Genomic DNA, 15,221 nt, shown 5'->3' on the forward strand with positions numbered 1-15,221 from the left:
GTTTGCATAAATTGTAATTCGTTAAAGGTATTCTCACTCTTCTTATTATTCTATTATGCTATTTTATTTTATTTTTCTATACGTCTTTAATTTTTTTAGCTTTTGGTACCTTCGGTTTCAGATACAATTGGAATCGAATAAGTTTCAGACGATCTCTGAGTTTATGCATGAATTATTTGTATAAGATAATATTAAATAAATAATGAATAAAAATTAGGAATATTATATAGGTTTCTTCGATAAATTTTAATCATAGCAGATATTTAAGGCAGATATTATTTGTACTACGTGTGGTATTAGCCTCCAGGCTAATACACAAGAACTCACAGAACGACACGACACACGACGTAGGTTCCATCCCCGGCGACAAGGATTCTGTCTAAGTCGGCATCTATTACTTGCATTTACGAAGGATAATATTGTGACTAAAAAACAGGCAGATAGACACATAGCATTTATAACTAACGAAACACTCCCACAGAAATACACAAAATAATAACAAAATATAAAAAATAACTAAAGATTATGGTGAGAAAAAAGGAATAAGGTATATTACAACACATATTATGTGTGTAATGTCTGTGTGTTGTGGAACTGGCTCTTGCTCAGCATCACACGAAGCAGACGTGTTCCACAGCACTACCCATTCTGCCAGAGACCACATCAGTTAGTTTGCGCCTTAGGAGCAAAAACAAAAAATGTTATAATAATAATAGTAAAACAGGTTTGGGAAGATTTGTATATACTTATTTTCTAAAATGTAAATAAGTCAAACTATTGTAAGAAATAGATAAATCAATTTTTTGGGCGGATAAAAAACTAAATTTCTTTGGGTTTTTGTTGATACTTATGTACTTAATAAGTGCGTTAAATATATTTATATGCATAAATCTCTGTGCTTCTCTACGGCGTAGAATTACGAATTACACAAAAATGCTGAATTGAATGCAGAAGAACAAAGAAGTGTATATGACGATTAATAAAAGGAGGCTAGAGTATTTCGGACACGGTTTACATAACTCCTAAAAATACGAGCTTCAACCAATCATACAAGGCAAAATAGCAGGTAGAAGGAGACATGGCAGCAGACGCACGTCCCAATTGAAAAATTTAAGATGATGGTTTGTTCAAAGCACTAATTCATTGTTTAGGAACGCGGCAAACAAAATGAAACATGCCATAGCCATGATGGCTAACCTTCGCAAGAAGATGCCACTATTTAAAAAGATACATTGCAAAAATTAACTTTTTTTAATTTCAATTTTAGAACTCTTTAGTAACCTAATATAGTATATAGCGTTGATTTGTCATTTGTTTTTGTGAATTGGCGGCAAATCTAAAACAATTGTCACACGTGAAAATGAATCTAACGCGAGAAAATTTTTGGTCTGCTCGACAACTGCTTTAAATTGATTAGCTTTCTGTGATTAATGTTACGTTTATTTTTTTTATAATGGCAATTATTACGTACAAAACAATTATTGCACGAGTATGAGATTATTGTATTATGACGTAAAACCAGAAAACAAATATAGTGATTAAATTTTAAATTAGGTTATTGTAAATAACAATATATACGTATGAATAATTGTTACGAATACCCCTGAAATAAATAAATTAAAATGCAAAATTAAAACATTTTAGAGCATCTTATTCCGATAAATGCCAGAGTCAAAGTATGTAGTAATTAATTAATGTTATGGCTTAACTTTTTTGAATAATATTTGATGGGGCGATATGGACAAGGGTTTACTGCTGAATATCGCACTAGATTGGTAAGATCGTTATCTTAACATCGGCGATCGGCGTTATCTTAACATTATTTACCTTACAGTTATCTATGTTCATTTATACCCATTATTTTAATATTTTTTGTCAGTGATATTTTACGTGTTATACGGTGAAAATGACTTCTAAAATTGCCGTAGTAACTGGGTCTAACCAAGGCATCGGTTTTGGTATTGTAAGAGAGTTATGTAGAAGGAATGTTGGAGTTGTTTATCTAACGTCAAGAGACATACAACGTGGTAAAGAAGCAGTGGCAAAATTAGAAAAAGATGGGTTTTATCCAAAGTATCATCAACTTGATGTAAGTGATGAAGAAAGCGTTAAAACTTTTGCTGAATATATGAAGAACAAATATGGTGGACTAGATATTTTAATAAACAATGCTGGCGTTCTCGACTCAGACTATTATAAAGTCTCGTTTGAAGAAGCTAAAAGAGTTATAGATGTCAACGTTCATGGGATAATATTAATGCAAAAATACTTCTTTCCACTTTTACGAGATAATGCTCGAGTTATCAATATGTCCAGTGATTGGGGACATATTACAAATATTAAAAATCCCTACTGGGTTCAACGCCTAACTAATAAAGACATAAAGTTGGGTGATGTGTATGAATTCCTTAACTGGTTCTTAGATTCCGTGAAAAACAATGCACTAAAAGAAGAGGACTTCTTTGAAAACACTGTTTTGGCTTACCGTGTTTCAAAAGTTGCTGTATCTGCTTTAACTGGAGTGCAGCAAAAAGAGGTAGGCAAAGGAATTTCAATAAATTGTCTAAACCCAGGTTTTGTCAAAACAAACATGACTGTAGGTGGTGGAGATATGACTGTTATAGAAGCTGGTGTTACTCCTGCATACTTGGCTCTCGATATTGATCAGTCCGTCAAAGGGAAATATTTTTGGTTTGACAAAACTGAAGTCGACTGGGCCGATTCTACTTTAAATGTTCTAGATACGTTTGATGCGTTTGAAAAGGCAATAGGTGAAGTTAATAAATAATAACACATGCATAAAATTGTTTGTTTTAAATTCCTATTTTATTGATATTGTTGGTATTTATATAATATATAGTTAAAACGCAAAAAAATAACCTAATTTAAAGAGTTTATACTGGATCAATACAATGCGCAAAGGCGATGAGAACTTGGAGAAGCTAATCGTGGTTGGTAACACAGAAGGCAAAAGATCACGTGGCCGCTCACCAACCAGATGGACCGATCAAGTGAAAGACTCATCGTCTTCAAAGCTATACAATGTCATAAGAGAAGCGCTGGACAGAAACCGGTGGAAGCAGATAGTCCGCGCTAAATGTTTCGTTGCTGACCACGATGCTCAGAAATGAGCTGCCGACTAAAGAGAGACTGGATCAATAAATTGTTATATTTTAATTATTACGTGATGTAATATTATTAAAAACAACCTCAAGTTCCAAAAGCGATAAATTGGGTGTGTTCTTTTCAATAAATGAATGAAAGGTTCTTATAGTTAAAATTCATATACGATTATAAAACAAGATACTAAAATGCAATAATTGTAATCAAAGTTATATGAGCAAACTATAAACTGCTAATAAAATACAATTTATTCTCAGACTATTGTATAAAATGTAAAACAAAAATCAAAATTCACCACGACCATACAGAACAATCGATATCTATTGGTATTGAACCAATTATTTCTTGAGTCTCATTTTCCTGAAAAAAAAAAGAACTAGACGCTAGAGACGCTGTAGAAATATTGTTTGTTATCTCATCAGAAATACATGGAGACAAATATTTATTTATAGCTTGCAATTGAATTAGTTTCAAGGTATGAACCTTGTTAACAATTGGTTTTGTCCGAATTCCTGTTTTGTTTTGTTTTTGGAAAATTATAAAAAGTTGTGTTAGTACCTACAATGTGTGAACTTTTTAAACTAAAAAAGTAATTATTTAATATGTTTTTTTAAATTGTTTAAACACTTTAGATTAATCTATATAATAAATATATACATAAACAAGGTACATGAAGTAATTTTTCTGTATTTCATTTGTTGATTGTTGAATTTTGGTGGATATCCCATGAATAAATATCGAAAATCTATAAGAAAGAAGAAGCGCAGCTAGAAGCCAATAGTTTAAAAAGCCATTTCACAAGAAATTTAATGTTTAACAGAAATTAGTATAGTCGTTTTACTTACTCAATTTAAAGTATATGTATATTTTACAAAGAGTTTTATGGGCCATGATTCGTATAATACAACTTTGCTATCTCCATACTATTGTTATTTTGTGTATGGTGTTGTTAATTGTTGTTTACTTTTCTTGTATTTTCCTGTTGGTGTGTGAAATCCTACCATACTTGTTACAAATAAAATGGGGAAAGGTTTGTTGATGCCTATCTAACTACTTAGATAATCACTAACTAAATTTCCGCTAAGTGATAATTTAGCAACGTTAAGATTTAGATTCATTTTAAATTCCTAGGTAACACAGACAATGTTTAGAAAATGAAAAATGGCTTAATCTAGAAAGTTGCCAATACTTTTATTGTTTTTTGAAGTAATCTCCGTTCTTCTCTACGGATCGTCGCATTCGATGGAACCACTGAGGAAATCAGTGGGTGCATTCTTCCTTATCTTATCTTCTAAGGCATTTTCGTATGCTTTCACCGCATCTTCTGGGATCATAATGCAAATACATTGAATTTTAATAATACATGAAAGGCGCAGGGCGCCAGGTGAGGACGGTGTGGCGGCATTATCGCGACACCTGCCATAGTCAAATATTCAACAGTCAAATATCGCATCGTGTCGTGGTGAAGGAGGATCCCGCTTCCAGGGCGCTGCTGTCGATTTTTTTCCAAGACGACAGGCAGACACCGATTGACATACTAGGCTGCAGTAACTGTGCTTATTTATTTATTTATTTTACTTCTCATCATCTAGCACAATTGTTGCGAAATGACCTTTCCGACCAAAGAATGAGGCTAAATAATTTGTTCGTATTCAATGCCACTGGCCAATTTATAACATTTATACATCACAATATGTGTTAACACTTGAAAAAAATGTGTGCGTGTACACACATAAGAAGTAAAACTTCAATATAACCTTATTTTTCAAAAAATGATCTGAAATGAAATGATTATATGCAATTACAGACATACGATTACAAATAATACATTTATTTCATTTTACCTTATTAGTACTAAGATTATTATATAATTTTATAAATTGTAATAGAATTTTTACTGTCGTTGTTATGGTTATTAATAGCTTATGTAATTATTAGCTTATGGTAACTGAAATGTGAAAGAACACACAAAAGAACACAGTAAAATACACGAAGTACAAAAATGGATATATTATTAATGGTGTTAATGTCTAACTAAAATTAAAACTGTCTTATTTATATGTAGGTATTATTAATGTCTATCGAAGCTAATATACGACAAACATGACAAATGTTTATGGAATGGAAAAAGCAATGTAATAAACATATAGACTGTATTACTTTGATTTGATTATACTGTATCGATAATAAAAAAAAACACTTTGATTATGACAGAATTATGGTTGTGATACAATTCTTGTATCGCTAGTCCCTACAAAAGTAGTCCCTAGTTTACGTTAGTGTATAACCACAAGTTCAAATTTTTAAAAATAGAATCTCAAGGAGAATAAAATTTCTAAGGAAACCGGTAATTAATAAAAATTTGCAGGTAATATATATAATACTAGAAGTAGTTTATTGTTTGAAATTAAGTAAAATATTTTGTTTTCCGAAAAACAATTAAAAAAAAGATTCCCCAAATATCTCCTTAAAAATGCCTTTATGTGAAAGATGTTAAAATTGAATTGTGTTTTGAGATCGCTCAAAGACGTCGTCATTGAATGCCGATGCGAAGGGGCTGAGTCTTCGCGCGATAAGGATGGTTTTGTTTTTATTTCTATTTCCATGTTTCATTTGCCTTTAGAGATCTACTGGTAATAGTTTAAAACATCTTCGGCGAATATTAGAAGCGATTTACAATGTATACTGAATTTATTGTTTTTAAGTGTAATTTTACAAAACATTTGTTCTCATGAATCATTGCTCTTAACAAATGCGTTTCCATAAAATTTATGTAATTATCCAAGCTTTACGAATTTAAAATTTCTTATTATACATGAAAAATATTTATTTAGGAGGCTGGTCCACACATCAAATCAAGATGCTGGCAAGCCTTTCCATACCATATATGATAATAAAAATGCTTATTAAGAAATTACAAATTATTTTACGAAAACAAATAGAACCCCATAGCATAGATCCGACTCTTTCATGGCCGTTTTTCTTTTATTTTTCTGTACGTCGTTTCATTTCCTTTGTTTTTGCTCTGTGGTGAATATCTTCGGTTTCAGACGCAATTGGAATCGAATAAGTTTCAGACGATCTCTGAGTCTTTATGCATGAATTATTTGTATAAGATTGAATATTATACAAATATTCTATTGTACTTGAATAATTCTTTGTTTCTGCGATAAATATTACTCATATTAGATATTTGAGCCAAATATTATTTGTGTTATGGTATTACAGTGGTGGACCAGGAGCTTCAGATTCTCAGAGGTCGTAGGTTCCATCGCCGGTCAGAAGTAAGTGAAGAAGTTTCGGAATATTTGTGTGTGAAAGTATTAAAAAATATAAATAAGTTAAGCTACTACAGGAAATAGATAAATAAATATTTTTGAGCGGATTAAAAACTAGATTTCGTGATATTTTTGTTAATTAAGCATATTATGTAGTTTGTATGTGAGACGAAAATTTGATTTTAGTTGAGAAAACTCAATGTCTTAAATCCAGATATGGACATTTATTTTTGAGGCTGTTCATCTACTTGAAATGAAAATAATCAAAGAAACGGATGCAATTTGAGCCCAAGACACATATAGAGTAACGCCATTGGATTGTTTTTATTATTTGTCTTAAATTTATCTTTTGATCACTATGAACATTACATATATTAATTTTGTACTTCTCTAAATACACAATAAAAACATTGTACATAAATAAGCCTAAAATCTATGTTGATTGATTATGAAAATCTCTTTAATATTCATGCCCAAAATCACTCAACTTAAAACTCGCTGGGTCAAAGGAAAAGAATCCAATTTTAACTTAATGAAAATTCTTTGATACTTGTACAAGATTTTAGCGTTTATCGCTTGCATTTAGCAAATAAACATTGCTTTTTCACAAATCCATTTAGGACATCTAGAAAATACATTAGTAAGTTGTATGCTTATTGAATTAAAACGTCATTATATATCTCATATACAAAACAGTTCAATAAAATCTGATATTAAAAAACATATTTTTTTCAGTCAATAAACATAATTGAATAAACTCTTCAATACGAGAACTCTATGAACGATTTTATTCAAATATTTGTGACCATACACATTCGGCTCCATTTCACGTATACGTGTTAGTGGAGAGGGGTCATTTTGGACTGGTTTATGAAGGCAATATTTCATAGTGATGTGTGATTTATATGCCAGACTCCCGGTTAGAATTGTACAAACAAATTGATTCAATATGTCTTCCTGTCCGGACGACAATTATTTGCATTCCGAACTTGTACTCAGTTTAAGTACTATCCGAATTATTCTAAATATATTTTTAAAATTATTTTACGAAAATCCTTGAAAATAGTAATAGAATTAATTATTTTCACTAAATTGAGTTTATTTTAAATATATTTTATTTAACATACCTTGAATTGATAGAAACTGCTCATTCTTATATAAATAATTGAGACAATATAAGATTCTATAACTTATCGCCAGCTTGGGGATATGGTTGAATATCTGGCCTATCACGTTCTACTTGTGTCTAGCTAATGCTAGCAAATAAAGAGACACCGATTACGCTGTTAGAGGAGATAGAGATGATAGTGACGGTGATAGAGAGACCGATTACGGTGTTCCTCGGGAGTGCTCCCAAAGTTGCTTAGAATACGGCAAATACCTGCCTTAATATTCAATGGAGATGAATCATCAAATTCAGTATTTAAATTTAAATTTATAATAAATAAAATGTTTTGTAATAAAAAATTGAAGTATATGGTAAATATAAAAACTACAATCTAATCTATCTAATCTTGACTTACCTATAAACCTAAAAGTTTACTTAAAATTCCCAGTTGATTAACTAAACAACAAACCCTAATAATGGTTTTCATTAATTATAAACATTAGTCTTTACAGGTTGAAGCAATTCTAGAATAATAAGTTGTAAATAAATTAAAAAAGGATTCACATATACTGCAAATGTTGTTGATTCAAACAATATTTAAAAAAACGTTATAGTAATAACAGTTAACTTTACTATCTAGAATGTTAATTTATTGCTGGTGTGTGGGCCTAGCTATTATCGTGAACACGTGCTAATCGGTGGCTATGTATTATTTATTTTCTTTTATACACTTTGATATTACAGCTGAAAAGTACGGTCTTTCTCATTATTAACAATTAATGAATTGGAGCGGGATGTGATGGTTGCAGGTGCTTACAAAGATTTTTAAAAATCCTTGGCGATTTAAAAGAGTGACGAAGAGTTTATTGCTAATTCTTCTCGTCCGTTCAACGCCTTTGAACTGGCAGTAAAACATATTTAAAAGCGATATTACCTTTTGCCTATATGAACAAATGATATTTTGATTTGCTTTGACGTGAATTTATATGAGATTTAAAAATAAATTGTTTTATGTAACCAAGTATAAAGAATGTCTTCGCTCTTAAACACTTTTTGCATATTATATTTTTACTTTGTGGAGTATATTATTACGTTTTGTATATACTCAGTATACAAATCTTCGTAATATATAATTAATTTACATAATTTAAATTATATGTTTTGCCTTTAATAAGTGTTAGGATAATAATAATATTTAATCGTTAACAGTTAATTATTTGTTAATTGTTTTAGTACAATTGATATCACGAACAGAAAAAATATTTGGACAACAGGAGTTTTAATACGGCTTAGGATTGAGACGAGGCCGTTAACGATTAGGTTAACACTCATCTAACTTATGGTTTTATAAATTTAAATTAACAAGTCGAAAGCCTATAACATCATATTTACTGTATTTATTCATATTGTTTCAACTATTTTTCATTTATTACTTTCAATAAGGAAATGAAAGTACGTTCCAATGGGATATAAAATCTAGAGTTGTGTGAATTTGCGTAATGTATTCTTGCCTGCATCCCAGCAGATGTTCCAAATATATGTGCATATTATTTTGTAATCTACAAAAGCTCTACAACAATGCAATTGTTTTATTACGTTTTTTTAAGTCTCAGTTTATTTTGAGGCAGACCTATTTGTAGCAATTCTATTTTTTAAATATATTCTTCCTGAGTGCAAATTATGTGGTGTCTATATAATGTGTAATGTGGACATTGTGGTTATTTAAGATAAGTTACATCAAACAAGCCAGGAGAAACGAAGTTTTTTGACTGTAACATGACAATAACAATAGTTTAAACATGTGTCTGTGACATTAACAATGAATAACTTTGCCTAGCATTATTCAGTGTAAAAATAAAATGCATATAACTTATTATAGAACAAAATGAAACAAGTGCAAATACTATTTCTTAACCAAATTCTAGAATTTATGCAATCACTCCGAAACGACCCGCTTAGTTACAGACCATTATGCATTCGCAACTATAAACTTGACCATTTTCAAATGTGATACGCTAATATACTATCTAAGCCTTTGAAATAGAATCTAAAAGACCTTGCATATACTCTTCTAAGTGCACCAATCTATTCCGTTCACAGGACAGCCAATTTCGTTTTCTGAACATTCATTGTAAAGAAGCGTTTATTCTGCGAAAAAATGTGATTTAAGTTATATTTATTCTATTGCACCTATTACGTTTTGCATTTAAAGGCTATTGCTTTCGTTATATTTATCAGGTATTCAGGAATAAAGAAAATAAATCGAACTCTTTGTATTTTTTTATTATAAACATATTGACAAGCCACTCATAATTTTGAAACAATTATTTGGTACCCTTCAATTGATTTTCAATTGTATCAAAAACACAGAACAACTTTAAGTTTGGGTCTGTCCAATCTTGTTCAGTTTTATCAAACCAAAAATATTTGCCTTTTACCGATTGTTCAATATCCAGAGCCAAAAAAACAGGTGTGTCCGCTGCCTGATCCAAGGTAAAGTTACCACATCCTTTAGTCATGTTAGTTTTTATGAACCCAGGGTGTAAAGAGTTGATTGAGATATTCTTTCCTATTTCTTTCTGTTGAATTCTTGTTAACGCACAAACTGCGATTTTAGAAATTCTGTATGAAAGAATTTTGTCTTCTACAAAGTCATTGTAATCAATAGTATTATTTTTCACTGACTGCAGGAACCAATTAAGAAAATCATTGATATCGTCACGTTTTAAATTATCCTTAGTAAGCCGCTCAATCCAATACCTATTCTTTAAGTTTGATATATGTCCACAATCACTTGAAATATTTATAACTCGGCCATTATCTTTTATGACCGGGTAAATATATTCTTCACTTAGCAATATACCATTATAATTGACATCAATAACGTATTTTGAATCTTCATATGAAGTCTTATAAAAATCTTCATTAATTACACCAGCATTATTGATTAAAATGTCTATTTTACCGTAGTTTTTCTTTAAATGATCGGCAAAGGTTTTCATACTTTCTTTATTATTCACTTCGAGTTGATGAAATTTAGGGAAACAGCCTTCTTTATTTAGCTCTTGAACAGCTTTTTGACCACGTTGAATGTCTCTGGCGGTTAGATATACCACACCAACACCCCGTTTACATAATTCCTTAACAATTTCAAACCCAATACCCTTATTGGAACCAGTAACAATAGCAATCTTGTTTTCCATCTTTCAGAAGAAAGTCTTACCAGTTATCGTACACAGTAGGGAGATTTTGTTATATAGTTATATACTCCTCACACATTCAATTGCAATTAACTGTCAATTCTGTTACATGAGATTGTTTTATTTATATAATGAAAAGGTTAAGGTTATCTGCTCATTAATTATAAAACTGCTGTATCATTATTAATATATAAAAGCAAAAATCTTTTATTAACTGATTAAAAGCAAAATAAAACTTAATCTTAGTATACACGCCATATTATGTAGGATTTTTTTTATATGTTATCAAAATTAGATCCAATATTTTTTCTTAAGCTAAAACGATAATATTTTTTAAGATTTAACTACTTCTGGCAATGCTTGTTCAAATACTTTTTCAAATGGAACTATAACATTTAAACTGTGATCTGCCCAGTCTATTTCAGTTTTGTCGTACCAAATAAATTTCCCTTTGACGGACTGATCAATATCAAGGGCTATAAATACAGGTGTAACACTGGCTTCACTCACCGTAAAATCCCCACTACCGTGGGTCATACTTGTTTTAACAATTCCCGGATTAACCGAATTAATTGAAATCCCCCTATTAACCTCCTTTTGCTGCACTCTAGTTAGTGCAGAAACTGCAACTTTCGAAACTCTGTATGCCATAACGGTGTTTTCTAAAAAGTCTTCCTTTTTCAGTGTATTGTTTTTAATTGAATTCAAAAACCATTCAACAAAGGCACACACATCCTCCAATGTAATATCTTTTTTAGTTAAGCGTTCCACCCAATCTTTATTTTGAATATTTTTTATGTGTCCCCAATCACTGGATATATTGATAACTCTACCATTGTCTCTTAAAAGCGGAAAGAAATATTTCTGCATTAAAATTTTTCCATGAACGTCAACATTTATAACTTCTTTGGCATCTTCATAGCTTACTTTATAGTAGTTAGCATCCAAAAGGCCCGCATTGTTTATTAAAATATCAAGACCATCGTGGTTTGCCTTCACAAAATCGGCAAATGTTTTGACACTATCTTCATCAGTCACATCAAGCTGGTGTAACTTAGGTTTATATCCTTCTTTTTCTAGACTTTTAACTGCATCTTTTCCACGTTGTATGTCTCTTGAGGTAAGGTAAACCACTCCAACATTTCTTTTACATAATTCTCTTACAATTCCAAAACCAAGGCCTTTATTTGCACCAGTAACTACGGCAATTTTCGAAGCCATTATCGCGACTGAATATGGAATATTACTGAACGTTTCATATGAGTCCATACATTTTATACTGTTAACTGGTGTTTTTTTTGTATATATTTTTTATTATACACTTAAAAATAATTTCAGATAAAATAAAAGGAATGTATAATAACGTTATCACACCAAATTAATATTCAAATTACCGTAAATTACAAGAACATACTGTGGCGTGACAAAAACCAAGCCATTGTTCATTATTGGATTTTTTTCTTTTCGGCGGCTTCTTAGTGTCAATTGTAATGCAAGCTAGCTCGCAGCATGAATAAATGAATATAGTAGCGGAACAAATATGGCTATTATAAAGCCCATTACCATAAATTATCTGGATATTATGTGTTTCGTACGAATTTGGAGGCCACGACTCAAATTCATCTCGTATTCAATTGTATCCTTTTCACAGCACTATTTGCTTTCAATGTAAAAACGGCATTGTTGTGTTGCTAGATGACATGAACGATACTAGTAGAAGCGCTCATTACAACAATTTTTACTTAGAATAGTAACATTATAAAAAATAATTTAGTAAGCTTTCTAACTAAAGTTCCCTCATCAAATTTATCATAGGTACTTATTATATTAATATAAAGTACAAAACTCTATTTGTACTTTATATTAATATAATATTATTATTACTATTTGTAAACTATTTTATAAGTTAAAAGTATTTTAATGAATATAGTTAAAAGTAGTATTATTAATAAAATATATTTTTGTATCTTATCTTTTTCTTAAGTGGAACACATTACGGAACAATTTCTATTAGACAGGTTGACTGTCCGTTACACCTTCAACCCTTTTTAATTACTCCAGTAAGGATTACGGCTAGATTACAAAACAAATTTATATCCACTCTCTTAACGAATTGTTCCAAGTAATGAATTGCCGGAAGGCACTCGCGTGTGTTGAACATTTAGCTAATTTTAAATTTTAAACCCTATTTATTGGTGACTAGGAGTTAATTTAAGTTGTTTCGCATATTTCAGTTGAACATTGTTCAATTTAGCCTTGCTGTTTACAAACGTTACAAGATTATCAAGCGCTTTGATGAATAATTGCTACCTTTTGACGGCGGGCGTACGACCGATTCGTTCTGAAATTGTTTAAAATTTAATTTTAAATTAAATTACTTGATCGCAATCTTTTACGTGATACAAATATAAAAAAGAAATTATGTACACATTCCTGCAATTTATAACTTGATTTGTTATGATTGTGTTACTTCTAATAACGGTGGTAAACAATGTGGTCCCTATTAGTTCTAAATTTATTACTTTCGACTATAATACGTATTAATTTTAATATTTTTTTAAGCTATAAAGAGAAAAATCGTTTACTATTTAACAACTTCGTTTTTAACACAGTTTCGATGCCGTCTTTTAGTAGAAAATAGTCAGTTAGATTTCTCAAAGCAGCACATAGAAAGCGGTAGTAAATGAATATTTCACCAACTGCGTTTTCTATTATGTTGTTCAATATATACAGACTCTTAAATTAGAAATAGTTTCTTATAAAAATAATTTCATTGTCTTAATATTATGGCTTAGAAATAAGTCTCTTTTCAGAAACCCCAAATCGGGAATTATTTTAATGATTAGATTTGAACTGACGCTCCAAATACGTAAATATCTGTACGTCACAAAATAAAATTGCTTGAAACGAAAGTCTTACAAGTAGGTAAGGTAGGTAGTTTTTCAGGGTAAGGACTCCGCGTAAACATGATGATATTGTGTTGTGCTGAGTATCTAGTATTGTGTACCAAATTAAAAACCATACAAAATTTGGAAAATCTTGTTTGGCAAATTTCTAGGATTCGGGATACTTCCAAGGAAGAATGTTTTGAATTAATTATTGTTAATAGAACTGTTTGGAGCGGCACTTTGGCTTTGCTCCAGGTCTTGCCTGACTAATTCAGTTAAGTGACGAGTTCCCAGTATATTTCCTTTTAGGGTTAAGCTTGTGTATAAGGTTATTTAAAATTATTAATTGCAGTCTATTTCTTTTAGTTAGATTTTAGACAACTTTTATGTCCTATTAAGATTAGCAGTAAAACCTAATTGCACATCTTTTAACAGACAAACATAGCATTTTATACCTGATAACTATTTCTAACAGAATGCTTAAATACGATAAATGTTTTCTCTAATATTGATAACACTAAATCTATGTATAGGTAGGTATATAGCTAATACAAAAAGTAAACTGGATTTAGTTTATTCCTAGCAAAGACTTAATTCCATAATTGCAATACTATAAATAGTAAAATTAGTATTCTTAACATCACTTTTACACCTTTAAAGAATTTTTTTTTATCAACGGATTGAAGCTATGTATGCCACCGTGACCACGGACGCTGTAAAGCACGCGAAACGTCGGAAAATTTTAAAATTATGTAAAATAATTATAAATTTATAATACATAGCTTCTATCCGTTGAAAAAGTGTTTTCTTTAAATACTTGAAAATAACTTAGTCCAATTTTTTTACGTTTTCACCTAGATCTTTACGCCCACGGAGCCCGGTGTATTGTAAACGCGGTGTTCGAAATAAAAGGCGAGTAATTAATGAAGTCAATATAGTAAATTCTGTAGATAATATGTGAAAATATATTTGTAAAACCACTGTCTTATTGTGATTATTTCGCAAATGTGTTGTCCTTACAAAGGAACCTCTTCAAATCTCAAACAACGTCAAATCTAGTTAGTTACCTACTAAGCTAGCAAGTTAAGTAGGTAACGTTGAACTACGTTTTCTAGTCTAAAGCAGCATAAGAATGAAGTTAATATATTTAATATTTATTTTTCAATCTTATGCCGATGTAACTGGATAGATAATAGTGTTGGTATCAGTTGTGTCAACACTTGCTCTTACGGTTGAGGAAAATCGAAATAAGTCTAAGACAGACAAATTGACGGCGAGTAGGTGGTGGTTCTATAAGAATGATTAATATGCAAAAATCTGGCATTATTTTAAAGGGCTATATCGCTGTTGGAATATCCAATATAGCCCTAATAGTAATTGTATCTACAGTAGTAGAACATGTTTATTAATGTAATTCGGTTACAGGAAGGAGTTAATAATAGTTTGTGTAATTTACATAGGCACGTGAATATTATATTGCACGATCTCAATTAATATTAAATAATTGTTAGGCAGGCTGTCGGCAACCTTTGGCCCCTTGCCACTGACATGTTACAACGTTTTGGTTTCATACTAAAATATTTGTAAATCAAGGTACAGTTGATTTTCATTGATAATATTTGAT

General features: G+C 30.6%; 3 protein-coding genes across 3 annotated transcripts; 1 reads left to right on the forward strand and 2 right to left on the reverse strand.

The window, feature by feature from the left end:
- The first annotated feature begins 1,856 nt into the window (after positions 1–1,856).
- Positions 1,857–2,992, forward strand: LOC111000886 (carbonyl reductase [NADPH] 1-like). The gene has a single exon (XM_022270488.2). The coding sequence runs from the start codon at positions 1,907–1,909 to the stop codon at positions 2,786–2,788; it is 882 nt and encodes a 293-aa protein (XP_022126180.2). The 5' UTR covers positions 1,857–1,906; the 3' UTR covers positions 2,789–2,992.
- Positions 2,993–9,774: 6,782 nt separating this feature from the next.
- Positions 9,775–10,826, reverse strand: LOC111000893 (carbonyl reductase [NADPH] 3-like). The gene has a single exon (XM_022270496.2). The coding sequence runs from the start codon at positions 10,710–10,712 to the stop codon at positions 9,834–9,836; it is 879 nt and encodes a 292-aa protein (XP_022126188.2). The 5' UTR covers positions 10,713–10,826; the 3' UTR covers positions 9,775–9,833.
- Positions 10,827–10,897: 71 nt separating this feature from the next.
- On the reverse strand, positions 10,898–11,945 carry LOC111000902 (carbonyl reductase [NADPH] 3-like). Its single transcript, XM_022270506.2, has one exon. It carries the CDS (start codon positions 11,928–11,930, stop codon positions 11,043–11,045), a length of 888 nt encoding a protein of 295 aa, XP_022126198.1. The 5' UTR covers positions 11,931–11,945; the 3' UTR covers positions 10,898–11,042.
- Positions 11,946–15,221: the final 3,276 nt, after the last annotated feature.

This window comes from Pieris rapae, chromosome 5 (assembly GCF_905147795.1).
Source record: "Pieris rapae chromosome 5, ilPieRapa1.1, whole genome shotgun sequence".
Classification (NCBI taxonomy): domain Eukaryota; kingdom Metazoa; phylum Arthropoda; class Insecta; order Lepidoptera; family Pieridae; genus Pieris; species Pieris rapae.

Bases quoted from the DNA above. Each gene is read 5' to 3' on its own strand.
- LOC111000886 (XM_022270488.2), top strand. From the start codon at position 1,907: ATGACTTCTAAAATTGCCGTAGTAACTGGGTCTAACCAAGGCATCGGT.
- LOC111000893 (XM_022270496.2), bottom strand. From the start codon at position 10,712: ATGGAAAACAAGATTGCTATTGTTACTGGTTCCAATAAGGGTATTGGG.
- LOC111000902 (XM_022270506.2), bottom strand. From the start codon at position 11,930: ATGGCTTCGAAAATTGCCGTAGTTACTGGTGCAAATAAAGGCCTTGGT.